At 40.2% G+C, this 27,792-nt stretch overlaps 1 protein-coding gene across 2 annotated transcripts; it reads left to right on the plus strand.

The window, feature by feature from the left end:
- Positions 1 to 1,796: 1,796 nt before the first annotated feature.
- Positions 1,797 to 26,790, plus strand: lmna (lamin A). 2 transcript variants are annotated; one of them, XM_026370899.1, is made up of 13 exons: positions 1,797 to 1,926; positions 3,436 to 3,824; positions 19,631 to 19,787; positions 20,381 to 20,506; positions 21,203 to 21,373; positions 21,890 to 22,015; positions 22,292 to 22,512; positions 22,943 to 23,285; positions 23,677 to 23,784; positions 24,203 to 24,322; positions 24,409 to 24,468; positions 24,611 to 24,784; positions 25,540 to 26,790. In XM_026370899.1, exons 2-13 carry the CDS (start codon positions 3,481 to 3,483, stop codon positions 25,573 to 25,575), a joined length of 1,986 nt encoding a protein of 661 aa, XP_026226684.1. In that variant the 5' UTR covers positions 1,797 to 1,926; positions 3,436 to 3,480; the 3' UTR covers positions 25,576 to 26,790. The 2 variants fall into 2 exon arrangements, with proteins under 2 accessions (XP_026226684.1, XP_026226685.1); XM_026370900.1 differs by lacking the exon at positions 1,797 to 1,926 and adding an exon at positions 1,933 to 2,056.
- Positions 26,791 to 27,792: the final 1,002 nt, after the last annotated feature.

Consider the following 27,792-nt stretch of genomic DNA (forward strand, 5'->3'; position numbering starts at 1 on the left):
TGTGAGAGCAGGAAGACGGAGAGGAAGACGGAGAGTGAAGCTGACTGTTAACACATTGTTCAGTACTTGTCTTGTCTGGTGTGTTGCATCATAGTGTATCATGCCTGCTCCTGTCTTTGGACTTAATCAGTGTATCTGGGATTCAGATTCCTGCAGTGTGCAGCTGAAGACTTGAATGCATTGAAAGTTGTTTATTGGTTGAATAAAAAACACAGATATCACACTTTTGTGTAGGACAGTCGAGTATCCTGTATAATAAGAGCAGAGATCCACAGCAGCTCCGGCACAGTTAGCTGAACTGATTAGTTTAAATGGGAAGTCTTGCAACTGATTTCAGCTCCTTCAATGTGAACATTTTCTGCTTTTCTCTGTTTTAATTTCATTGAAAGCTGAATATCTGTGGGCTATTTGTCTATTGCTCATAGAAGAAGCTGCAGTTAAAATTGCAGCTAATCTGAAGAGAGTAGTGATGAGAAATGAGTTCTTCATTGATCGACCCCGTGCAGATTTTAACTAAGAGAAAGTTGAATCTGTGACATCTGAGTGTCGTGACGTGATTACCTTTCTGATTGAGCACAAACACAGAAGGAAATAAGATTCACAGGAAAGCTAGTTGAAGAGACACATGAGGGCAGGCCGCCAAGCATTCCTGTGTCTGAGTAACTTCCATGGAAACACAGAGACTGATAACACTTGAAACTGAAAGATCGCGCAGAAGATAGAGGAGGTGGTGCAGAGAGCAGTAGGTGGCTGAAAAGGGATGTGTGACTCAAGAGAGGCAGCTTCACAGACTGACGGCTCCTTTTCCACTGGAAGGCCACGTTGGAGCCAGGATACTCCCTTAGCCACTGGGCCTGCCCCATGCCCAAAAACAGAGATGCTGTCTTGCCCCTTGTTTAACCACACGAGTGTACACATACACACACACACATGAATGGACTTACTTCCATTTTCATGGTGAGAAGACGCACACAAACGTACGTAGATCGACTTTTCCCCTTACATCACAACTTGATGGGACCTATGATTCCATTAACTCCACCCAGTGGAAATAAATATAAGACCAGAATCAACTTGAGTTTGAATGTCAGACCTTTGGACTTTCAAAATGACATGTGGGAATTATTCTACCATGCACTGGGAATATAATATCAAACCTCTGTGGACTTTGTCTGTCTTGGATTCACTGGACATGCTGCTGACATGTTATTTTTCTTCCATGGATAACAGCAAAGTGCTGCCAGGAGGTGATGCATGATTTGTATATGCTTTTAAACCTGTTTTATTACCTTGCTATGTTGTGTGTTTGTGTGTGTCAAGGTTATCTTCAATCATTTTTACAGCAGTGAGGATTTTGTTTTCCCCCACTCTATAAAACTGAAAGAGAAAGTCCTCCTCAGTGTTTTTGCTCTCGAGTCGGCTGTCACAGTCTTTTACCACCAGAAAAGTGGACAAAGGAGTTATTGTTCATAGCAGCATGGAAGAGCAGGGTGATATCTGTACATTCACACACTTTCAACCACCTAGAAGCTGTTCATCTGCTGAATGTCATCAGTGTCACTGCATTTTACTGACAGACTACTGGCACCAGTCACTGAGGTCAGTCTGTTTGCAAGAGCTGTGTCAGAGTGAAATGAGTAAGGGAAAAAGATACAGACGGTGGAGAGAAAGATAAAGCTCAGCAGCTGCTGTGTGTGTGTGTGTGTGTGTGCACTCTGTCTAGCCTCCTCCTCCTTGCTGCCCCACCCTCTCCGCTCTTTTTTTGCTCCCGCCCTCCTCTCTCGCTCTTCAGCTCTTCTATGTACATGTGCAGTAAGCGACAGCCAGGAAAGCAGATCAGGGCACGAGCCAAAGGCACACACACACCCACCAGCAGAGAGCAAGGCTGCATTATTCATTGGATCCTCTTCTCTTCACTCCTCAGGGGTACGGCACACACACACTCACAGCAGCTTACACACACTCAGACCAGCAGATAAACTTCTAGAAAGGTCCTGTACATTCACTTTTTAGTTCCTGCAGCAGGCTGCAGTCAAGAGGTTCTCACACAGCCGAGGTAAGGTTCAGAGTGTTTGCTAAGATTTTTATCTCCCTCCCTGTGAGACTTTTCATGTTGGCCACACTGGCAGCAGAGCCACTGTTGTGTACAGACTGGTGATAATATCGGGCTTGTTTGACTTGTTCAGCTCAAAGGCTCAATTTTCATTTTCATTTTGACTGGGAGTGGTGTGGAATAACTTGGTTGTAGCTTATTTTAGTGTCTGGTGTGATTATAGTAGGACATGAGACAGCACCTGACAACACTCGGCACATTTTGGGAGCTTAAATGGATGCTTCATTTATTCAAAGTTAGTTCAGAGTGTACTTGTGACTGTGTGGGTTTGCTCCTGTGGGCGTGTGCACACATCATGTGCGTGCATGTGCGCGCTGTCCCACTCACATGGGAGTGCGTATCCTTGTGTGCACTTTTGGTAATGGTGGCGAGGTGATGGATGGCAAAGTTTGGTGCGTCCACCCACTCCTGAACCAAACTGGAGAATGGTTTCCTGCCGTTCAGAGCTGTTAGGTTTGGAGTGGAGCAGCAGCTGTGGAATGAACCGTTTCCTAAGTCACACGTGTTTATCCACACTTGAAGTTGATAATAACAGTGTTGATACATTTATTAATATAGTTGAAGGCTTCCATAATTGCAGTGTAGCACTGTTATGGAGACAAAGAAGAAAAAGCCATGTGCAAGTCCTTGTTGGGACATTCTTCAGCATGTCTTTTATATGTATATTATGAGCGACTCCATTTATTTGATATATTATGATCCGTTCAGGTGAAAGCTATAGAACATGCTGATCACCATAAATGAGTGAAAGTAGTTAGTTTTGAGGTTTGCTTCTATTTTCCCAAAGCTGATGAGTAGAGGAGGAAAGTTTCTTTTCTTAGCTGTGCTAGGTTGCAGCTGGGTTTCGTAAGAATGATTATAAATGTGTTTAATTGCCTTGTGATTGAGCCGAAGGCAGGGGTTGGAGTTTGTGAGGAAATATATTTACTCTGCATAAAGCAGCTTAACTACTACAAAAATTTAATAGAGCCAAAGGAGACAAAATCTTTTATAAAAAGAAATCATCTAAAGTACTAAAAAACAAATATAATAGAAGACAAGTACTAAATAAAGATTTACAGATGTTCTTTATAAGTGTGTAAAAAGGTTCCAGACTTGTACTATTGTGCAGAACTGTGAGCAGAGCCATCATTTAAGGCGGGCTGCCCAGACAAGGATTAGGGTTATGCAAGGCGGGAACATTTCTTCACTGTATTAAAGTCTATTAAAGTTTAACACGTGATTGAGCCCATGATTTATTGCACTGCAGCCCTGGAAACGCACTATAAACTCTGTACTGTTGGTTTCATTCTGTCTTCTTTCTTCACCCTTCTTCCCCACAGCCACTAACTCACCCCTTCTGCACCTTTTGTTGAGCCATTATTGCCATGGAAACCCCGAGCCAGAAACACTCCAGCCGTGGTCCCAATGCCTCGGTCTCCCCAGCCCGCATCACCAGGCTGCAGGAGAAGGAGGATTTGTGCAACCTCAATGACCGGCTGGCTGTCTACATCGACAAGGTGCGCTCTCTGGAGGTGGAGAACGCCGGGCTACGGCTGCGCATCTCGGAGTCCGAGTCCACAGTCAGCCGCGATCTGTCTGGCATGAAGGCGGCCTATGAGACAGAGCTGGCAGATGCACGCAAGACCCTGGACCAGGTGGCCAAGGAGCGAGCACGTCTGCAGCTGGAGCTGGGAAAGATCAGGGAGGAGCATAAGGATCTCAAAGCAAGGTGAGAAGGTGGGGCTTGAATGGGAGTGGCTTTGGGTCAGCAGTGATGTTACAAAGTTTGAATGTGGCTTCACAGACATGCAGCAGATAAACCGCCATTCATGCGGATATACTTCAGAACCACTTTGAGTCACTCGTACATTTTTGAAGTATGGCTGCAGTATTGTGTGGTTCCTTATTTAGGGAAGTTCTCTGATGTTTAAGAATTGTGTGCTGTTGAGATTTCCTACACATTACATGGCAGAACAGTAGTGAAACAGCTGATCGTGACTCTGAATGCCTCTTCTGCTCTTTTGCCTCCAGTTCACACCTGTTGTTGTTGTTCAGTATGAGTTTACTAGCAGGAATGTGTGGAGCCAAACCCGACATTAGCACATTCTGGATAGTTAACGTATGATTTACTTGGTAAGCAGAGTTGTCACTTTAAGCCCTGGGGATATGTAAATGACACACCTCCAGGCAAACAAGCTCCACCTTTAACACACGGCCTGCTCTGTTAAGGTAGAATTGCTGCCAAAATGGCTGAATGTCATTCATTAAAGTGCTCGACTCTGCTGCTTAGAACTTTTTGTGATGTACTGACGTTATAGTCGGTGGATTACAGTGGATTTGTTGTGGTGTATTGATGGTTTGAAACATTTGTAATATTTGAAACAAAAACTATAAAACACTATAAAACAATTTGAAGTTAATATTTTACTTGTCACACAGAAATCACAGACGTCACCTAGACCTTTGATCAAACTTGGCACTGAAAGTTTGTGTGTGTGGGGGGCGGCACTTAATAAATGATTGACTTAAGTTATTAAGAATGGTGACATTGTAGAGGTTTTTATTTCCACTTCTTATTAAATGTACATAAGACATTTCACTTCTCACTTTATGTATGTCTGGTTGATGGAGTTTGTTGATGGTCATATGCTCAACTGTGGTTTCTACATAGGTAAATGTCACAATACTGTGGTCGGCCTCAGCCAGTGAAGCCAGGCTTCAGAGGAATGTGTTTGAAAAATGCACATTTGGTTACAGGAGCCTGAGAAAATGAAACTAAGTGTTCCAGTGGGCGTGTCTTGGGGATTCTGCCTGTGGAAAGATTCATAAATTCTGCAGGAAATGGGCCTCTAATGTGGTGTATTTGTATTCTGAAGCAGTGTATTTTGCTGTTGACCTTCATTGAGCTGTCAATAATGAAGATGTCCTGAGCTCATCAATCTATGATTTGTAAATTTGCATAGTCTGTACGTGGGTGAGCATGTTGACTTTGTTGTGCTCTGCATAAAGGTGTTGTCCTGTAAGTGTTGAGAATAGTATTATTGAATTTTGTTTGCATTTCCACAAATCCCTCAATGCTTCTTTTAATTTTTAGCTACTTGTCCAGAGAAGAGCAACAGCTCCTGAAGGAAAAGGAAGCTGAGCTGTTGTGTGGGATGTGAAATGGAAAAGACTCACTCAGTCCAGCCTGGGCCGACTTTTCACTGTTATAATTTAGCCGACATGTTTGGTGTTTGGTTACCACGGTGCTCTGGTAGCATTGGCTCTGCATTGTGACGGGGTGGTGACTCAGAGGTTTTTCGTGGCCTTTGGAATGGGCTGAGTGTGGACTCACTGTAACGGGAAGTCTGGTTTATTAATATAAACTGACGGGCTGCTTAGACTTGCTGCTGAACTGAGCTTCAGGTGCTAATGGTAACAGATGACGGCACAACAAACAACTACTTCTCTCAATATATAGAATTTGTTTTCCTCCCACATTTAGCAGAACCCACAACAACAGGCAGAGCAATCACTGGATGACAAAACATCTCTTCAGTCATATTTATAATGACTACAAGGAACACATGCTCTCCCCTGAGGCAAACATTGAAGCTGCTAGGTCAGATTGTCAGTCTCCCTACAGCACTATTTGACTTGTAAATAATTTAAAACTGTAGGAAAAACAACCCTCATTACCCGTCAAAAGTGGGTGTGGATGGAATGTGGCATTGTAAAAGAACATCTAAGTGTAAAGCTTTGTCATCTTACCTTGAACACTGAAATAATGCTCCTGTCTAGTTCCCGGTCTAAGCTTCAGCTACGATGGTATGAAAACACAGGCTAATGTTTGTCATGTCGTAGTTTTCTCTATCAACATAATTTGGAGAAGGCATTGTGTTGTATGCTGATATTTATGTAAGTTATGTGACTGTATATTTGCTCTACATGCCATCTAAAACCAAAAGCTAACTGTTTTTGTGGACTGTTGAAAGTCTGTTTGATAAAGATGAGACTCTGCAATTGTCAACAGCCAAGCCCTTTTTTAAAAGATCAAATTGACTTTGAATACTTGAAGGCAGGGATTTACCTCCACTCCGTCTGCCCCACCTGTCGGCAGGGTGTGGTTACATAGATAAATGAAGTTCTCAGACATATTCTGTTGGAACAGTGTTTGCAAAAATGAATTAAATAAGTTCTGTGGTAGACAAAACGTGGCAGAACAAGTCCCGGTGCAGCTGCAGACTGAAACACAATATAATACAAAGATCCAGTACAATAACAGCAAAGATGCTGCTCAGTGGCGACTGGACTTTTTGTTTTACCAGTTCTGAACAGCACTTTTGTGATGACCATGACCTGGATGACTGAGAAACTACACACACACATACACATTATCATGTGTCCATGGACTAATATGTAAAGTTGAGGTCAACTATCGGAGAACGCAGCAGGAAGTGCAGCTATTCTATAACACATTCCCATTTTCCCTGATTGGGAATGTTTTAGCATTTGCTTTTATTACAGTGTGTATGACCTGTATCAGTGACAGATGTGTTTTGCAGGTTAAATGACTTATTCATGTTGCTTCTCTTTAATTGATTATATTTTCTCCACTGGATCTTGAGACTTCATCTGCCTCGTGCAACATATCACATATTGTGATGTTTCTAAGCTACATAATAGACTTTGACATTTAGGGTCAAACAATAAGATGTGTCACACTAAGCAACACATACATTGTGATAAACAAAACGTCTGCAACATTTAACCAGGCCCTATCCAGTGACGTGAAAGGAGAAGTAAGAGGGGGAGTGCACGGTGGGGTGGTTGCAGCGGTGGACGTCATGAGAAGTGGTCTAATATTAGTCAGAGTTTCAGTGAGTAAGGTTTCTCTATTTAACCTGAGGGGAATTCTATACATGCCTAAGGTAACACATTTAACTTCAGTGCTATTATTAGGCTATGTTATGGATAACAGGAGGTCAAATTTAAACTGCTCGTGTCAAGTTTGAGATAAAATGTTTAATGTCTCTTCCTAAAATGGACGAGCAAGTCTGCACTCCACTTCTGATCATGCAGTTAAGCCTTTGAAGCAAGTTTTTTTTTTTTTTTTTTTTGTTTTAATGGAAGCTTTCTTTTAATAGTCTGTGGCAACAGTACATCATTATACTGTCCTTTTTTTCTCATGCAATCGGGAAAATACTGTACCTCTGACAGCAGGGAAAGCACTTAGAGGCCAACACTGCTAAGGGACTCTCATATTAACAACGTTGCTCATAACAAAAAACTGAAATGTAAAAACTAATTTAGGAAATTCCAGAATAAAAACAACATAGGTGTAGGTAACAGAACTGAGTTACCTACTTTTAAAATATTGTAATATTCTAAGTACTTGTAATAAGAAACTAGAGCTGCAGCTAAACAGTTTAATTCATCAATTAAAAATGACACAAGAGACAATTAAACAATAAGAAAATAACTACTGATTAATTTACAGTCATAAATAATTTCTAAAAGATTGTATAAAATAGTTTAAGTACAGCAGATAAAGTCTGAGTTTGTTCAGATAAAAACAAAAGTCAGGATGATGGTGTAATATCAGTATCCTGCAGCATCTTCCCCTCCAACAAATTACAGTCTGATTATGCAGACTATATAAAGAATATATAAAGAATTAATGATTGTAACATGCTGTTACTAGGTCAGTATAATTAGTGGCATGAAAAATGAAGCTTGCCAGGTTTCTGTGATCATTTTCTATAATTTAAGTTCCAAATATAACCAAACAGTTGGAGTACAGAAAAATCCAATTATGAAGATTCAAAGTCTGACCGCTTCATTTATAACTGATGTACTCACTTATAACTATGATAGAGAGCAGCAGTCAGTAAAAAATCATCCTTTGGCAGCATTTGCTCTTTAGCTCGAGTAATTAATGTAGCAGTAAACAGTTTTCAGACACTTTGCTGTGAAAATGAAATGTTAGTTCAATCTCAAACGTGTCTGTCACAGTCTCTGGCATCTCCTCGGGTCTAAATGTGCAGCAGTTAGAGTTTGGTAAAATTATACAGAACATCAACATTTCATACTTTAAATTGAAGCTCAGCATTATGAGTCCTGCTCCCCGAGGCCAGAAACTGAGGCAGCAAACCACCATCTGTCACCACCAGCAGGTTCCATCGTGCTACTGTACATCTTTTCTCATGCTGCTTGATCATGTTCTGCTCTGTTCTGCTGGCTGCCTCAGGGGAAAGGCCTGTGTTCCCCTGCGATGATCTCAGCTCATATTAAGTGACATCAGACAATTGTCTCTCACACTGAGTCATCACAGAGCACAGAGTATTTCAGGAGGAGATGAGCAGAGAAGATCAGCAGTAAAGGAAATTGAATCATATAGCCTTTTTCAAGTATTAAATGCATGCTTTCTAAAGTACCACAGGAAGATCCTGTGAGGTGGTTTTTATTTATAGTTGAAAAATCTTAGAGATGCAATTTAATAAAAATGTGTTGGTCTGTTTTTTTCCTATCTGACATTTTCCTCTAAACTCCAAATAATTTATATTACACAACAGCAGTAAATGGTAAAAAAAAATGAAAAAAAAAAAAAAAAAAATATATATATATATATATATATATATATATATATATATATATATATATATATATATATATATATATAAAATCTCGAAACGATTAATTACTCTGCAAATATTATCGCATCACAATTTCTCAGAGTCCATGTTTGCATCTTTAGATTGTTTTGGATCAAACACAATTCAAGCATATAACATTTATAATGATGCAAGATGAAATTTCCATGTGAAAACCTGGAGCTCAAAAATCTTTGGTATTTATTTGAAAATGTTTTTCCTAATTTGACTGTAAATACACATTCACATAGTTTGCATCTGTTGTTGCACAGAGATCCTATAGATCCTGTCACTAGGTGCTTTGGGCCCTGGTGAGGGTATGACTGCCTGGTTCTGGTGACTATTTGTTTTCTGAGCCTCGAACAGAAGGGTGCAATGAAAAACAGATGTGGCTGACCTGTAAATATGCTTGATGGCTGTTGTATGGAGCCGTCTACTCTGGTTTTATTGGTGTGCAAGTAATGAGAGAGTTGGTCTTGGACTTGAACAGACCAGAACTTTGTACAGAGCAGAGGTTTTGGCAGAGAGAGAGAGTGTGTGTGTGATTCTTTGTGAGTTTCCATAAAGCCTTCAGAGCCAGCCAAGACCTCGATGAGTCACTTGCACATGGACAGGGCGAATCACTTTAAGATGATGGGATTCTACCCGGTCTCTCTCCCTCCCCCTCTCTCTTTTTTCTCTTTCCACTGACTTTGTTTTTCCTCAAGGACCTTTCCATTGGGTACTGGGATGGTGGGTGCACTGTAACCTCAACCATCCCATCTCGCCAGTTATGTAACAATTGTGAAATGGATGTAAATTGATGGCATGTTTGGAGAAGTTTGACTATATAATCTAAACAGGGCACAGAGTTTGTTAGGGAGCTTTTTTAACTCTGAGTCGATCTGAGATGTGTCAGATGTTCTGCATTAACTGTTGCTCTTGCTTATGAAGACTGAGGAAATGTGATTAGGAGCCAAGTTACTGGTTCTTGGTGTGGTTTTTTATTAATTACAGGATTGTAGTCTTTTTAGTTGTCTTTAGATGCAGATTTTTCTACCTGGTATTTCAGTTAGTTTTTTATACATATGCTTGATATGTGCAACTGACTGTTTCAGTTGTGTACATACACATACACACACACACACACACACCAACTTCTGGTTCAGCAAGTATTTGGAAAAGTATTTTTTTACTTGTTGCCAGATGGGTGGGGTTTGCCACAGAGAAGAGTACACAGAGTGCCAGACTTTAGACAATTGCAGGAAAGCTTGCGAACGTCAAATGCACCCAACAGTTGTTCTTTGGATGTTTGGTGTTTGAACAGGTTTCTTCTCTGTTTGATCTGCTGTAGGCCCACCACTGGGCTCTCCTGCGTTTCCTGCATGTCTGTATCCGATGCCAGTCCATTTTAGCTTTGCGTGAGAGCACCCAGTTGTCGAGCTAGTCCCTCAACCACAACCTGGTTGCACTCCAAGCATCAAATTTTTTTTTTTCCGTCATAGGCAAGTACAAGCTGAAGAATGCTGAACAAAGCTCATCAGACTCAAACTACACATGGTTTTTGTTTAGCTTGGGGGTAACACTAGCTACAGTCGTTTTCTACACATGGTGTTTGTATTGAGTGCAGCTAAAAAGAGTGCCGTTTGTTATTAGAGGGGGGCAGTTCCACAGTCTCTTGTTAGTGGAAATGAGAATGAAACTCTAGGACATAAATTGACAGTTTGAAACGGAGTAAAGCAAATTTCCAACCTTAAAAGTATGTCTACAATTAATGTAAAATATGTGCACAATATCACTTGCTTTTGGTAGAAGTCTCAGTGGAGTTGAACCAGTTATCAAAAGAATGCAGTGTTTTTAAAATAGCTACAGGTTCAGCAAGCTTGCATTGTTTTATTGTTGATTACTTGGAATAACAACTTGTTTGTCAGGTTTGATCAACATTTTTTTTAAGATGATGATTAGGAAACTTATAATAAGCATAGTAACCATTCCATGTCAACAGTTCTTATGTTGATTAATCACTAGCATTCCCTGTCTTTACTTCCACATTCATGTGGGTTTTTGCTTGTTTGACAATGGAAAATTGTGAAATGAATGGTCAAAGTGTGTGTCTCTGTAGTCCCGTGCTGCTCTTTATCATCAAAGTCTAATCTAATTCTGTACCAGTGAAAAGTGGTTTACAAGCAAACACAAAGACCAGGCAACCGGCATCTGAGTCACTCGCTGATGAATCATCAGCTAATCATGCAGGGAGGAACAAGGTCTGTTTCATATGCCTTTTGGTGTCTGTAGACACACGCATATAGACACAGTCTCCAACAGGCATTATCAACGGGTGGGAGACCTTCCCTTTTATTTATTTACTACCTCTGTGTTTGAGGAACATTATTAACAAATGCAAATTTCTGCAGGCATTAGTGGGACAAGGAGCGTACATATAATTCCATTCGATTTACAAAGTTTGTTTTTGTGACAGCTTAAGCAAGACCATGAGATTGGTATTAGAAAACACTGCCCGTCCTTCCCCTCCCTCTGTGGTTGTCTCATCAGAAGAAATCCGCTACGGTCGACATTTCCTCTGCTTTAAGACCAAGAACTCTGTTCCCATTTGTATCGCGTGGATGTGTGCGGGTGGCCCCTGGCAAAGACTGTTTTGTCCGCATATACACAGACACACAATCCCTGATATTGTTCACCATCCCGGAAGAGACAGAGGAAACTATCATGTGTCAGCCTTTAATGTTTCTGCTACTGCACATTTATTTGTTTGTATTCGTTTTGTCTGCAGATTATCTTAGAAATATTTGCTAGAATTAATGCATGTTATATCTACTAGTTAAACATGTTTAAAATTATATTTGCACGAATGAGTGGGTCAAATATTATATCATTAACTAATTAGTCTATCAACTTATTAACTAGAAAACAAAAATCCGGTATAAGGAAAACATGCGAAAGATCCACTGATTACAGCATCTCATTGGACAAATGATGAAGACATTGCTAATGTTTTGGTCTTCTGTAGACTTCTTTAAAAAGAAATGCTGGACTGATAATTAAATTAACATCAGTAATCATTGTGGCATGATTTCCTGATGTCATTTCTATTTTAGGGTCTTTGTGTTTGTTTATTAAATCTCCATTCTTCAACAGCCTTCCTCTTAGTCACCTTTTCCCTTTTGTGTTCCTCACATAAAGCTGCTTTGTGAACAGCTATATTCAGTGTAGCTGTAGAGGATGGAAAGAGGAACGGTGGGCTATAATTAGGAACATTTCAGAAAATCTATAGGGAATTTGGGAGAACCCATTTTTCCCTCTCGTCTGTGTTGAAGCTGTGAGTCATCGGGGAAACCCCACCCACACATGTCCATACATGTTTGCCAGACGGGGTGTGTGTGTGTTTATGTAGTAACATACTGTATGGAATGACCACTGCATGTCAGAGGAATTCTTTGGATAGCACTACAGGAAATGGACTATAGGTGATCAATCATTAGTAACTACAGCAGCTCCAAACAAAGATCCAATGATTTAAAGGTGCAGGCAGGGAAAACCTTGGTGAGTGAAATGAATGAGTTGCACACTTAGTTTCCTCCAAAGCTTCAACACGTGTGTCCATGTGCAAAGTGCTATTGCTCCAGAGAGCTGTAAACACTAAGACTGTAGCTGTAGTGGGCAGCTCCCAGGTGTCTGTGGTGCATGAAGGGATTTCTGTCTCTTGCAGCTACGTTGATTTTTTCCAAGCAAGCTACCATAAATAGGAACTTGTATAAATAAATATAGTTTTTTTTGTTTAATTACTAGACCCTCAGTGAAATGTAGGTGAATGGTAAAATTTACTTTAAAAAATCAACAGGAACATCTCTTCTGTTCTATTTTTGAAAAACCAGAGCATGCTATTAAAAGTTTCAATTCTTTGATATGAAACCTTCTTTGAAAGTGAGATGTGTGAATTTCTCAGTGGAATCGAGACCCTGCTCGATTCCAAAACCATGGACAACAGTAACCATTCAATGCTGTTTACTTTCACTGAAATGGGGCCCAAATACAACAAAAACCTCATGTCTACTGTAGATATCACAGAAAATAAGTGAGGAAATTGTGCTTTTGAACTGCTGCTTTTAAACTGTATTAAGCCAAGATTATGTGGTCACAATATCAGCGACAATCTGATATTGACCAGTGCAGGACAGGCTGGTAGACTATAGTATGTTAACCTTCAATAGTGACAGCACGGATTTAGTTTCCAAACACAGGGAATGTGTTTGGAAACATGTCTGGCAGTATCCATGAAATAGGTCACTGATTTAATTCCTGCAGGAACTACATCAGAAATCATCAACATTATGTTGAAATTGTACTGGTAAATATAAAAACGCACAATGCTGTATATCTGTTACAGTTCTAAACCTGCTAAATTTATGTTTTAAATTGGTAGGTTATGCTTTAGTTGCCAGTGGTGATTAACTTCTTGGCATCAGGTTTGCAAAGATCACTTAACGTCCTCTTTTTGCCGCCTTTGTGGCAGTAATTTGTCGGCCATAACCAGTAGAAATTACAAGTTGGTTTCTTTTTAAAGCATATAAAAAGCACCCAGTATATCTCTTGAGATGTTTTTGAAAACCTCCACAGAAAAGTCTTTTCCTTTTTTCCCACTGCGTCCACAACATGGTGGAAATGGCGTGCTAGCAGGCCTGACGACAAGGCCTTGGTCACTATGGCAACGGCATAGCAAAACGGGGGGAGACTGGGCTTTTTCCTCTCTCTCTCTTTCTTTCACTTCACGAGGCGGGGTTCATTTCTCGTTACTGAGGTGGACAAAGATAGCTGTGAGTCATCCTTGAGGCTGGGAGCCGAGCCAACACATTCCTCCTCCTCCTCAGATTTCTTGTCTCTGTTATTCCCCCTCTTTTTTTTTTTTTTTTTTGTCTTTTCACATTTCCATTTCACACTCCCCCACTAGCCTCCCCTCCTCTCCCTCCTCTCTCACTGTCTCCGTCCAATAGCTCCCATTTTGTCTCCGTGCCTTAAAATGCGTCATTTACTCTAGTTGCTCTGTATAAAAATGCCTTAAAAAGCTTTGCAGCTGAAGGGGGCGGGATGATGTTCTAAACATTTTTCATTATTTTTTCCTTTTATTTTTCAAGAGAGCAGACATTTATGTGTGGGTAGAAAGAAGGCATGAAAAAAGACGACAATTAGTTTACACTTAAAAATAAAGCATACCAAAACTTCACTTCGTTTTTTGTTTGTCTTTTTTGTGCGAAATAGAAAATGTACATCTTTGCAATTTTGTCACAAAGATCTTTCTCACTTTAAAAGCTTAGAAATAACTTTGCAGTCTTATTTTATGTGCAACAGATTTCCCTTATCTTGATGAAGCACAGTGGTATTTCTTTGCTTTTATGTGATTTATGTTTCTATTACCTGGCATTTTTTGCAAACTGTTAGCGCTTAGCTATTTCCAGTACCATTTTGCTTACTGTGTATTGTATTATAAATGTGAAGTGTAATAACTACAAAGACCCCACACATGTTCTGAACGCAGACTGAGAGACTTCAGCGCTTCGGTAGAACAGAATGTAAACAGAAAGTCGGATATTTATGCTGAAACTCTCTAATTACACAGCTTTTACAGGACTGTATAAACAGTCCCAAGCAAACGCCTCCATGAAAAACTCTCACACCATGAATTGTATTATGTAAATAATATACTGCATTGTAACACATATGTGCAGGCACATACTGTATATGCATATAAGGTGCAAATGAAGGTGCACATAAGGTCCTGTGCCAGCCTTCATATTTCATAACACAAGTATGATGTCATACAATTATATGAACAGATGAAGACTCGTATGCATGCAGTGCACATTTACATTTACCTACATAGAGGTTTATACACATAGTCAACACCACCACACATAGTTAACACCCCCAAACATAAACGGTGTAAAACACAATTAATAACACACAAATACATGTGCGCCCACAGGCACACGTGTACATAGTGAATCACACATGCACACAAAAACACACCACCTATTGTCTTCGGACACTGCTCAGTGTTTGAATCCAAAGTCCAGGATCAACATCCTGAAAAATGTACAGAAATGTGTTTTCTCTTCTTTTTTAGGCCAAATGTTCTCCACTTCCACCTTTTTAAATTATATCAGATCTAGATAAATGTTCTAGCGTCAGACAAAAACATAATTTGTCACATTTTTTCCCTTGAAATGTGTTACCACAGGATTTCCGTGTTATAATTGGAAATTCTCACCATGTTTTGAAAAGCTCTATCCTTTTGTGTTTTTTTACAGTGGTATGTACCACCATAGGGCCAGCTTATGCTTTGTGAATTGTTCTGAACTGCCATGCGTTTATTCATGTGGGCCCCTTCAGTGCAGAGAAGAGCACTTACTTCAGGCCGGAGCTTTACTCCAAGTGAAATCAAATGTAGTGTGTTTAAACAGAAAAAAAAAATCCACACTCTCCATTGTTTGCAGTCTGGCCAGCTGATCTTTTTTTTTTTTTGCACAACCTTGTTCAAAGCCCCTGATACCACTCTATTTCACAAAAACACCCTGCACTGAATATGATTTGGTAGACTGCTTCTGGTCCAGTTCCCAAAGTGCTGGATAGTTCAAAAGCTGCTATAAACAACACAAAAACATTGAATAAAGACTTTCTCCCAACAAGGATGAAACAGTAATGTTAATCTAGCCTAATAGTAGCCTGAGAGTTGTGACCTTGAGCTAATACTGCATCATGTACTTGATTTGGTGGTCAGTCACTGGTAAAATCAACTCTTTATGAACAGATCTGTACTGTGAGTAGACCAGTCAAGCACAGGCACTGTCTATGAAGCCACGTTGTTGTAGCACGTGCAGAATGGGACTTGACTTTGTGAAAAATGTTGAAATATCCCGCAATTCTCCAGAATGACTGCAACAGATATCTCTCTAAAATCCCAATAAATGTGTCTGCCCTGGTGGTTCCTTCACACATACACAAATCACCCATAATGTGAGCACTGATGCATCCACGTACCATCACAGATCCTGGCTTTTGCACCTCTCACTAATAAGTTTAGATGGTCTTTTTTTTTTTTCTGGTCTTTGGCACAAAGAAGCTGCAACGTCTGTTTTTCCTGAAAACGACTCGACTCGTGTGACCACAGAAAATGTTTACCGTCTTTCAGCCCATCTGATATGAGCTTGGCTCCAGAGAACTCAAGTGTTCACTGAGCAGTGAACTGATGTATGGTTTTAGGTTGCATTTCTGAATGTACTGTAGAAGGAGAATGTATTAAGTGACAAAGGATTTCTAAAGTACTCCTGAGTCCATGTGACTGTAATCCTCATAGTAGCATGATGAGAGTTTCTGATGCAATGCCGACTCGTAGGTCACACACATTCAATAGTGGTTTCTGTCCTTGGCCTTTACACCCTGAAATGGAGTCCATGAATCACAATATTATGTACTGTAGATAACGAAATACACTTTTCTCAAGCAGACTCTACAGCAAGTGGTGAACCTTGAGTCTTATTCCTTACAAAGACTGAGCCTTTGGTGAATCCTCCTGTCATAGCCAAACATGATGTGCTCACCTGTTACCAACTTTAATACAATTAAGTTGTACAATCTCTGTACTTTCATAAGATAAAGCTTCAAGTGAATTAACAAATCACAGATTTTAGTTTTTATTGTATTTCCAACTTTGCTTGAAGTGGGGTTTGTAGAAGGAGAGCAGTGCACTCTACTCATTCATCACTTCCAAATAATTTAACAATTCTGTGCCGTATTCAGGGTCCTGCCAATAAATCTACAAAGGTAGCAGTTAGCTCTGCTGCACATTTGATCTCCTACCAACAAATAATTTTGACTTTATCTCTAATTACTATTTAAAATCTTGATTTTTTTTTTTTTACGCTATGTCTCTTGACCTGGAAGGAAAGGTTGTGATTCTACCGCTATGTTTAAAGACTCAGTGCAAGCAATGACTATAGTGACTTTTACTCTTTTGAATATCTTTGCACACAAGTCTCACATTAACGTTGACAACGTTGCTATTTAGCAAATGTTAGCAATGTTAGTAAAAATGCTAATAGTCATCAGACCAAGTAGACTTACACCAGTTTGACCCAAGTCCCAGTAGTAGAAGAAGTTCTATTAAAAGTATTCATCAGATTGTTAAAGTGCTTGTCGTTCTGCTGGAACATATTCTCTCCGTCTTTCTGCCATATTTGTGTCAGAAGGAATAATGAAGCAGCATGTCACTATACCACAGCCACTTCTTTCCATTAATTCACTGTTGAAGCTGATCCACTGGGGCCATTAGCACTAATGAACATCACACCAGCCACCTACACACACTCACACACACACACACACACACTCAAGAATCTGTCTGCAGAATCAGACTGCTAAAATGTTTGATTGTAATAATAGGAAAGTCTAGGGGAATGTTTATCTCAGGTCGTAGATTTGAAAAAGTGTGTATGCACTGTGTCACTAATGTGTTCACACTTTACAGCCCAGCTCAATAAAAGTAACACACATCTTTCTTTGTCTTCTTCGTATTACACAGATATGTTTGGGATGATTTGGGTTTGTTTTAAGAAGTTTGCAATATTATAATATATAATATAATATTAATGAGCAGTATTGTGGTGAGTTTAAAATGATCCAGTATAACAACCACAGCTTTACGTCTCATCACACTATGAGTTAGATGAGCTGTAGGAAACAGCCAGATGTTCAAGTCTATTAGTTTGTTATAGTCTCAACAAAAAAAACGAAAGTCATTAAACATTGTTTACAGCTGTAACCATATTCAATTATACCCCAGTTGCTAATCTGCCTGTCAAGTAGGTGTCTTGACACTGACTGACATGTTCGTATGGGGCAACTGTGGTGCTGCAGCCTCTCAGAGGAATTTGGGCAATGTTAGGTGTTTGTGTGTGTTCTTGACATGTGGTCTCATGTTCCTGGGTATTTATAGCCATACCTAAAGATGCCTGAAGACCACGGTTGTAAAGAGCCACATTCTTGTCACAATTTGTAACCAAGTCATAGTAAAATAATTATATCGCACAAAAATTGTGACTGCAAAAGGAAAAAAAACTCTGTCAGAAGAAAGACTATATTTGGTGTTTATTCAGTGCATTCCTGCTACAAATGCAACATACATACAAATTTTGCTGTGTCAGTCTGCCCTTGAACAAGTTTTTACAACTGTCTGAGGGCCACATTTAACCTACCTTCAATTTGGTGCATTGCTGCAAATACAAGAATGTTTGAACATCTGGTCTCAACATCTGGTCATTTTAATTTGGCCAAACGCTGTGGAAAGGGTCACTTCACACAAAACGCATACACTTCCCAATTTATTAGTAAAGGTAAAACAACATAAAACCAATGGTGTGCTGCAATAATATACATTTGCTTTTCATTTCATATTTTTCATAATATTCACGAGTGTATTTGTAACATCACTCAGTGTTACAGAATTTAGTCTGAGAACCACAGCTTCCAAAACCCTTTTTCTAAAAGCGAAGCTAAGAAAAGGTTTAAAGGTTTTCTCAATAAACTGCCAGTATAATCAGCTGATGCATTTGGACAACATCTCTAATCAAGTGTGGAGTCACAAACTCATCTTGAATCATTGTGATTGATGTAGAATATCTTGGCCTCTTTGTGTATTCGTGTACACTGACAGCCATGATGCTTATTTAATTTGGACCCACTTCTCTCTCTCTTTTTTTCCAAAGGTCTGAACAACGAGCAGTTTGGGAGTTTTTGTATAATTACCCATTCAAGTATTCAAAGCTGGGTTGTACATCTGTAAAGCATCAGGGAGATGTTTTCTCTGGATTTAATTTTAGAGAGATTTTTCTGGACATAAAAGGCTTGTTCATTTTTCACCATTTTCTGAATTTGCTTTTTATGCCTGGAGCATGGAGCCACAGTGTAGTTCTGCTGATTCACCGCTTTATCTGGTCCTTTTTGTCCTCGTTCTTTTGAGGAAGCAAAATAGCATTTTCATGCTCTTCAAAAGCTTTATTGCTGTATCATAAACCAATAAATTACAGCTTCGTTTATGAGGTAATAGCTTGTGGATGGACTTGATCTTTATTGTTATCCGTCATTGTGCGGTGGAGTAACTTTATCTCACTGTGAGTGTGTTTGTGCCACAGTTGGTGTATCTGTAGCTCACTCTGCCTGGTTGTACTTGCACTGTCTGGCCTAACACCCGGCTGGCAGTGACCTGAGGACTGTGAGGTCTGTGTGAGCAGCCTGGAAGCCATTTCCCCCGGCAGATGGCCATTATTAGTGACAATCAAGGCAAGCCTACAGGGCCAAATAGAATAACAGGGAGCCCATTTCCTCTGTGACTGTTCATCAACCACCAATACTGCTAACAACTCCTCCTCCTCCTCTGTCGCCCTCCTCTGTCTTCATCTTTTGCTGGGAATATATTGTTTTTCCATGGGCAGATCCAAGTTTCTTTCTTTAAATTGGTACATGTAGTGAAGGGGCGGGGCACAGATACCCAAGCACATGCACAACAAATGTCAATTCTCTTAATTCAACACAGGTTCCCTTGAGATAGTGCTAAATGGGCTCTTGTTGAGTACAGATGACCGTTAACACTATGTTATTGTGCTGGCATTAGTTCAGTTCACATTAACAGTGGACAACTGCTGCTACACTTTGCTGTACAAAGGCAGTTTATGTCATGCACAGCTCCTCTATGTGTATCTTGTTTCAGTTTAAGCAAGGACAACACCAGTGTCCAAACTTAAGTGGAACTGGGGTTGTAAAAACGCAGTGTGAATGTGGGCTAAAAGTATATGACGACATTGCTTGAAGGGTGTAAACTAACCTCTGCATTCTTACCTGCCTTGTGTCTTAACAGGAACAGTAAGAAGGAGTCTGACCTGGAAGCGGCTCTGGCCAGGCTGAGGGATCTGGAGGCCCTGTTCAATTCTAAAGATGCTTCTCTCACCACTGCCTTGGGCGAGAAGCGAGCCCTGGAGGTTGAGGTCAAGGATCTCAAGGCCCAGCTGCTCAAGGTGAAACTTTATTTATTTATTAATTATTTTTGGCTGTTGTTGTTTTGGTATCAGTCTTTTAGAGGTTGTTGTTGTAGGCAGTTGAAAATTATTGTGTTCCCGTTGCTGTTCACATTAAGATTCTGTCAACCTCTTAAAACTCACATTTAATTGTAGAGTGTGGGAAAAGTTCAAAACGCTCGGTTGCCAGCTGCTGGTGAAAACAGTCAGTAGGCTGGAATGCAACACTTCAGCGAATGACATTAAAAATGACTAAATGTAGGAAACCTTCTTCCTTAAACATACTTCAGTGGAAGTTGTAATGTTATGTAAAACCCTCCAGGCAGTTGAATATGAATGAGGACAAGGTGGTAAAACAGACCAGTTAGTATTCACTGTGTTTGTTTTATCAATGAATGTTACAGCAGAACTGATGTACAATTGTGGCCGTGCTCCACCCATTGGTCGCACTGGGGAACTTCAGGTTTTGTCAAATAATCTGCACAGATCACACAGTGAACTGTGTTATGCTTATTTATTTTGCTTTAAAGAAGATTCTCTCAACTCATTTATCTCTCCGTCCTCTCCCTCCCCCACCTCCTCCTTCATCCCAGTTGGAAGGTAACTTAGCCGATGCCAAGAAGCAGCTCCAGGATGAGATGCTGAGGAGAGTGGACGCAGAGAACCGCTTGCAGACCCTGAAGGAGGAGCTGGAGTTCCAAAAGAACATCTACAACGAGGTTTGCGCTCTTCACCTTAACCCTTCTATTTTTATTCAGCTGTCTAAGTCATCTGTCCTACTTTTCATCTTTTACACAGGATATTGATTCCCTTCCAACTACCTACTTGTCGGTTTTGCATTCCCCCCTTGAGCTCTGTCTTGCACATGCACTTATTTTTCGTGCTCTTTTCTCTCGATTTAATCTTAAGTTTATTTTCACATTTAAAATGTTACAATGCACTAGTGGGAATATTTATAAATCATATTTAAATGTTGGGATTTCACGGTGTCATCAAGGCAAAATGTTTTTCAGTGGGGTCCCAGTGAAGCCCTGACCAGCACTGGAAACACCCCCCCCAACTGAAACATAATGATTAGGATTGCTTAAAGCGTCATCAGAGCAGTGCATTTATCTCCTCGAGCTCCGTAATTCTAAACAAGTAAATCCTTCACAGCCACTGACTAATCAATGCAATGAAGTTTATTTACCGTAGAAGGTTTGTACAGGTGAAGTCTGTACCTGAATGAAAACAAACCAAAAATCAATATAAATTACTTTTTGGCAGTTTATTAAAGTTGCAATAAAATAATAAAAGTCAAATCAACCATATCCTCAATGCTCAGATTAGTCAGATTGACCAAGACAAATTTCTGTACTTGAATGTGTTTTTGCAGCTTCCTATGTTTGTTTTCCTCTCTCTGTTGGTGTTTTTAGGAGCTGCGTGAGTCCAAGCGCCGGCACGAGTCTCGCATGGTGGAGATCGACTCCGGGCGACAGAAGGAGTTTGAGAGCAAGCTGGCCGAGGCCCTGACTGAGCTGAGAGCCCAGCATGATGATCAGATTCGCCTCTACAAGGAGGAGATTGAGAAGACCTACAACTCCAAGGTATTTCTGGATTCCGCAGGAGACATGGGTCTGTCGCCATCTGGAGTCAAAATAGAGTTTAGCTTTGTGTGCTGCTTTACTGCTTTACTACTAAATGGTCTATGATTTAAATAATGTCAAATTGTGATTAACATCCTTATTGCATTGTATCTCAGTTTATGCTAGTGTATAAAAATCCTCCTTTAGCTTGTATCTTGCCTTTCATCTACATACAGGAGGGGAATTAATTTAATAGGAATAACCACTGTCCTATGGGAATCTTAATGAGGAAATGTGGATAAACAAAACAGCAGTTTTTGTCATTGGAATTTAATTGTAAACCAAACTGTAGCTAAATTGTTCTGTGTTTTTACTGTACCCCTTGAGAAATTCTATTTTGGGAATTACTATTTCTGAATTGGTTAACTTAACAAGAAAGATGATTAGTGGTAACAAGCCAAAGATGTATTTTTCTGTGAAACAGCATTCTCTTAGCAGCCACTGCCTTGCTAATTATTGCATCTCTCTGTCTTTCAGCTGGAGAATGCCCGTCAGTCAGCTGACAGGAACAACCACTTGGTGGGAGCCGCCCATGAAGAGCTGCAACAGACCCGTGTTCGACTGGAGAGTGTGTCGGGCCAGCTCAGCCAGCTGCAGAAACAGGTACACACACATAGACATTCACTCTGTCAGTCACACTATTTATTAATAGTTTATCTTTCTGGTGGTTTTCATTTCTACTGATGCTGTGACTAACTAATATTGACACGAGTGCTCGAAGATATTGTTTCAGCTTTTGTTTTCTCTAAGCACCACTGATTAACATCCAGCCTTACCTGAGGTTTAAACAGACTAAGACTGTTTATACTGTTACAAGAAGTGTGCACACAGCATAATTGGCCAACCTTTGTGTGCGTGTGTCCCTATTCTCTAAATCAGTTGTCTGCCAGCGAGGCTAAGGTGCGCGACCTGGAGGCGGCTCTGACAAGGGAGCGAGACCTGATGAGGCGGAGGTTGGACGATAAAGAGCGAGAGATGGCTGAAATCAGAGCTCGGATGCAGCAGCAGCTGGATGAGTACCAGGAGCTGCTGGACATTAAACTGGCCCTGGACATGGAGATTAATGCTTACAGGAAGCTTCTGGAGGGAGAAGAGGAGAGGTGAGATAGTTTGTTTGTAAAACAGGAGCTACTGGGTGTAGGGGTAGGAGTGGGACCACTAACAAGTCAGTGAATAATTGGTTGTATGTGCAACAGGAGAACACTGAACCTGAACATGAAGGGTGCTTTTAGTCTGTGATGTTTGTCACGGTCTGGGTTCTACACAGTACTGCAGTTTTAATGAGTATATACTGAAGCTTAATGCTATGTTTGATAGCATGATGATCCTTTCAGCTTGGTTTGAGTTTCCAATTATTTTATTTTATTTGAATATTATATTGATTTGTGTGTTTGCTGCTGAGTTACACTTGATAATTATTCTGTATTTCTGGTTGTGGTTCATTAGAGTATGCTAGGTATGGGACTGTGACAGCAGAAATGACATGTGTTAGTATGCTATCCATGATCTTTCACTCTGTCCCTCCCCCAGGCTGCGTCTATCACCCAGCCCTCCACCCACCAAGGTCACAGTGACACGCTCCTCCGGCTCAAGCCATGGACACAGCCATAGCCACAGCCACAGCCACAGCCACGGCCACACCAGCCGCCTGCTCCAGTCCTCCACCACCGCCTCCAGCAGCCGCAACTCCTCTGGCACAGGCAGCACCAAGAAGCGCCGTCTCAATGACAACGACAGCGAGACGTCCAGCGTGGCGGGGGGCACTGTGACCAAGGCGCGGATTAGTCAGCACGCCTCAGCCAGCGGCCGCATTACAGTGGATGAGGTTGACCTGGAGGGAAAGTTCATCCGTCTCAGCAACAAGGCTGACGAGGTAACAGACTCGGCTTAGGGTTGCATTGATGCCTATGTCTGTGTTTGAAAAAATACAATACAGTCCTACAGACTTAACATCAATAACCCAGAGGTGTTGTGCTAGTCACTAATTCCATAGCTAAAATTCCATAATAATTGCACTAACCATATAATGTGTAAGATGTACCATTAAGAATAGGATCCTGACATTAGTGTGGTATTTATATTTGAAAAAAGGTTAGCTATAGGTAGGTCTACCTGCACTTTGTCAGCTTATTCTGGTGTTCTGGTGTATTTTTTGAAGATCCTTTTCTTTTTTTGTCTACCTTTTTAGTAATTATTTGTGGATTTAAATACATTTCAATTCTCTGTTTAGTGTTAAAATTATCTTTCCATTGCTCTCCATGTAGGATCAACCATTAGGCAACTGGCAGGTGAAGAGACAAAGTGGTAGTTCTGCCCCCATTGTCTACAAGTTCCCCCCAAAGTTCATCCTGAAGGCCGGAGGAACTGTGACTGTAAGTTACAAAATATGTGCTGATTTGTAATAATTTAACTTGACTAATGAATACACCCTGAAATGTTTTGACCAATGGCATGCAGCCAGCATTCAGGTGACATAATACTCATTCACACCTCTGATGTACAAGTCTTGATAATGCACCAACAGTGGCAATGTGTGTGCAAAAGGCAGAGACAGAAAGAGTCTGCAAGCTGTTCAAACACGGATGTAAACAGTGCAGGCTTAGCAAATGTGGATGTAAATTCAACATGTCTGTTGGACCTTAATTCTTTTTGTTGGGAAACACTGAGAATAAAATCTATAAATAAAGGTCTACATGGTACCTCTAAGATCCTTTTTCATGTTTATTTCACTAGCAGCTCAACAATTACTAGTCGATGACATGATCTCTGCAAACTCTGTGACCTTTGCAGATCTGGGCTGCATCTAGCGGTGCAACTCACAACCCTCCCACTGACCTGTTGTGGAAGACCCAGAACTCCTGGGGCACTGGCGATCTCCTGCAGACCACTCTCATCAGTTCCAATGGAGAGGTCTGGCTTCACTTGTCTATAAATACACATTTCTGGTTCTTTAAACTGCAGTAACTCAACATTTTGTTTCACTGTTCTCCCCCCAGGAAATGGCCATGAGGAAAGTGACACGTACCCTCTTCCATGATGATGATGATGATGACATGGTAAAGTCCTCTTCTGTTACTTCTGATTAATCCAACAAATCTGAAATTATCATACATTATGCAATATGAACAGCCCAGTTCTCAGCTGACTGCAGCATCGCCAACAGTGTTGAGTAACTCTGTTATTTGTCGCCACCTGCAGGGAGCTCACAGCACAAGTGGTGCAGACAACGAGTACAACCTGCGGAGCCGCAGAGTGATCTGTGACTCCTGTGGGCAGCCGTCAGACCGCAACGCAGGTGTTGGCAGCAGCGGGGGTCTACCTGAAGGCCTGGTGGGACATTCCTTCTTCATGGGCACCAATGAGCCCAGACAGGTACTGTTAAAACATAAATGTTATTACGACAAGATGTTCATTGAAATGCATTTAGCAGTTTACAAGATCCAAGGATCAAGGTCTAGAAGGATCTGAAACCGAGTTTTGGCCTTAGATGTTAGGTGGAATTGATCATGGCCTGAGGAGGAGGAGCTGTGGGAGAAGAGCTAGAGTTTCCAAATGTTTAAAATACCACAACTATGTTTTCTTTTCCATGCAGAAGTTATATTTAGGCAAATTATCATTTAGGCATTTCTAGAAGGAAGAAGAAACCATTAGGTTGCATGAAAGTCTTTTTAAAAAGACCTTAGAGACTTGCATATCCTCATAAACTTGATGTGACAGTGAATATGTCAGAGTCCACATACACAGTCCAGAGTGGACGTTTTGTTTCAGTCGGCCTCATCATCCACATTAGAAGTGTTTTTTTTCTGTCTTCATCTCAGTTGTTGATTTAATTTTCAGCGGCTAGGAGGAAGAAAATAATGCATTGTACTTGATTCTTTAGGGATATAAAATAATAAATCATTGATTAAAAATACTTTTATTTCTTTAATTTTGAGCTTTATGAGCAGCAACAAAAAATTAAATTAATCACTTTCTAGCCATTTTTACTGGATGGGGGGAAAAATACAAAGGCAGTGCACGACTGATTTTTATTATTTGTATTAAGTATTTTCCTGATTGACTGTGTTTAATGTCTTTTCATGTTTTAAAAATTTTCTACACAATTAATTTTTTACCTCCCCCTTCAGGCTCGCACCAAGCCGGAGAACTGTTCCGTCATGTAACAACCAGACAGCACCTCACCAGAACCTACAGTACCACCTCCTGTAGCCCACATTGGAGAATAATTTTCCACCATTGGGTCATTTATTTTTTTATATGATCTTGTCTTATTTTGTACTAAGAGTAATCTGCAGGTTATATGTGCTTGAAGGTTTTGGCAAAGGACGCAGGATTTTTTTTATTCAGCTTTTGAGTTTGTATATTCAAGTTATGTTATTGCATGTGTGCTGTGGTATGCTTGTACTCTAATTTGCTCAGCTTCTCTGCTTGCACTGTCTCTTTCTCTCTCTGTCTCACAGACACACACACACACACACACACACACACACACACGCACAGACATGCACTGACACTCAGAGCTCCATTGACCAGTGCTTGTGCTTCGATCCAAACCAGGGTTTCACATTTAATGGCCAGGCTGTCAACACTCAACACGCACAGCTAGTGAACCCTGTCAGGAATAAGTCTCTCAAGCCATACACACAACAGGAAAATGGATCCTGCTGGGTTGTTAATCATTTTTTCTCCCATCAAATAGAGCAGATCTTTATTTTGTTGGATTTTGTTGGTTATGTTTGCAATCAAAATAGTTTGCCTTGTTTGGGAGCAGTATTGTTCTATGTGTAGGGTTTTTCTTTTCTTGAAAATTGTCCAGAGAAAGCCAAAGTACTCTAAGCTCAGGGTGTTAAGCAGGTCCTTTTTTGTCACCTTAGACTCAAACATGTTGTAGTACGTTATCCATGTGGATTTACACATATAGTCAGGCAGCTGTGGTGCACAAAGAGAAAATAATAGTTTGGGATTTGTGACAGTTCAGCCTCAGAGAAATGTATTTGGTTGTTTTTGACAAGTCTGTAAAAATATAGAATTACTGTTTGCTGGATATGTTGAATGTACTTAAATGAGTCAAGTGTGTCTTGGATCGATGCCTTATCATTAATTCCAAAGATGCTTATTGATCATTATATAGAATTTGTTGTTTACCTAAGGAAATATCAGGAATAGGTACTATATTTTGTATCGGATTACAAATTTCGGTGCCATATATGCAGTATATGTTCATGGGAATTCTCAGCTTATTCCACCAAATGAACACTATTCTACTAGAGAACTGTTGCTGCCATGTAGAGAGAGCAACAGTAGTTTTGGTAGTGTTTTAATAAGCTTTACAAATTTAAAAATACAACTTTGTCTTTAGAGGACAGAAAAAAAAAAAAGAGCAACAATCGCAGTTCTTTACTCACATGCCTCATATCACAGTCTTGTGACTGTCACCCGTTCTCTAGTTTGTGTTCCTCCTGGTCATAAGGGCTTTTTTCCCCTTTTCCTCAAAGCTTTCTGGCTTCGTAAATCCCCTAGCATGATTTGGGGATCTAAGCAGGATTGTGGGGTTTGTATACTTTGTGACTTTGGCTTCATGCGCTGCTTTTATTGATTCCAATTATGCACAGCAGGTAGATTTGTACTGTAGTCTGGTAGCTTAAATCATTTATACTCCAGTGAAAACCATATCAAAAGCATTTATGGAAAATACTTGATAGCTGTTTTTGTTATTTTCTTGTTTCTGTTGTACTTTAGAGATGGTATTTCTGCTGCATTAGATTCTATTTTTGCCTAAAGTAGTAGGTTTTGACACTAGGATCCCCAAAGTGCCTTAAAATGAGTGTTAGTGGTGTTAGAATTGATCATCTTTGTGCTTCAAAGATGTTTAGTGTTTGGCCTCTGTGACACAGACTTAACACAGACATGATATTTATATTACACAATTGCAGCGTGTAATTGTGTAATATATTCCAAGTATTAAGTGATTTATGTATGTCAGAATTGATCGTGTAAAGGGGGAGGACTTTCTGAGTGATTGTCAACCAGAAAAAAACTAAACAAAACTGGTACTTGTAACTGGTTAATCTTTTTCTTGTTATAGTGTTTTCTTAAACACACAGGTGCTGTTTAACATTTGTATTCTAGGTTAGTTCAAGATACAGATGTAAAAAAATCATGCCATAGATGTGCGCTATATGTTAGAAACTCATGAAAGGCCTTTGTAAAGTCCTGAACTCTCCCTGTTTAAGTCCAGATGGAGGCCTCACAAGGCATTCATAAGACGTGAGGATTTATAATGTAACTGAAAAGAGATTTCATTATTGTGAGGCTTTAATGCCAATGTTATAATTAGATTGAAGTGGGATTAGTGTCACATCTATCATAATGATGCTATT

The sequence above is a fragment of the Anabas testudineus genome, chromosome 16, assembly GCF_900324465.2.
Source record: "Anabas testudineus chromosome 16, fAnaTes1.2, whole genome shotgun sequence".
Classification (NCBI taxonomy): Eukaryota; Metazoa; Chordata; class Actinopteri; order Anabantiformes; family Anabantidae; genus Anabas; species Anabas testudineus.

Excerpts from the sequence above, each read along its gene's own strand:
- lmna (XM_026370899.1), top strand. The coding sequence starts at position 3,481 with ATGGAAACCCCGAGCCAGAAACACTCCAGCCGTGGTCCCAATGCCTCG. Across the intron at positions 23,785-24,202 it reads AGGCCGGAGGAACTGTGACT|ATCTGGGCTGCATCTAGCGG; the intron begins GTAAGTTACAAA and ends TGACCTTTGCAG. Across the intron at positions 24,785-25,539 it reads GCACCAATGAGCCCAGACAG|GCTCGCACCAAGCCGGAGAA; the intron begins GTACTGTTAAAA and ends CTCCCCCTTCAG.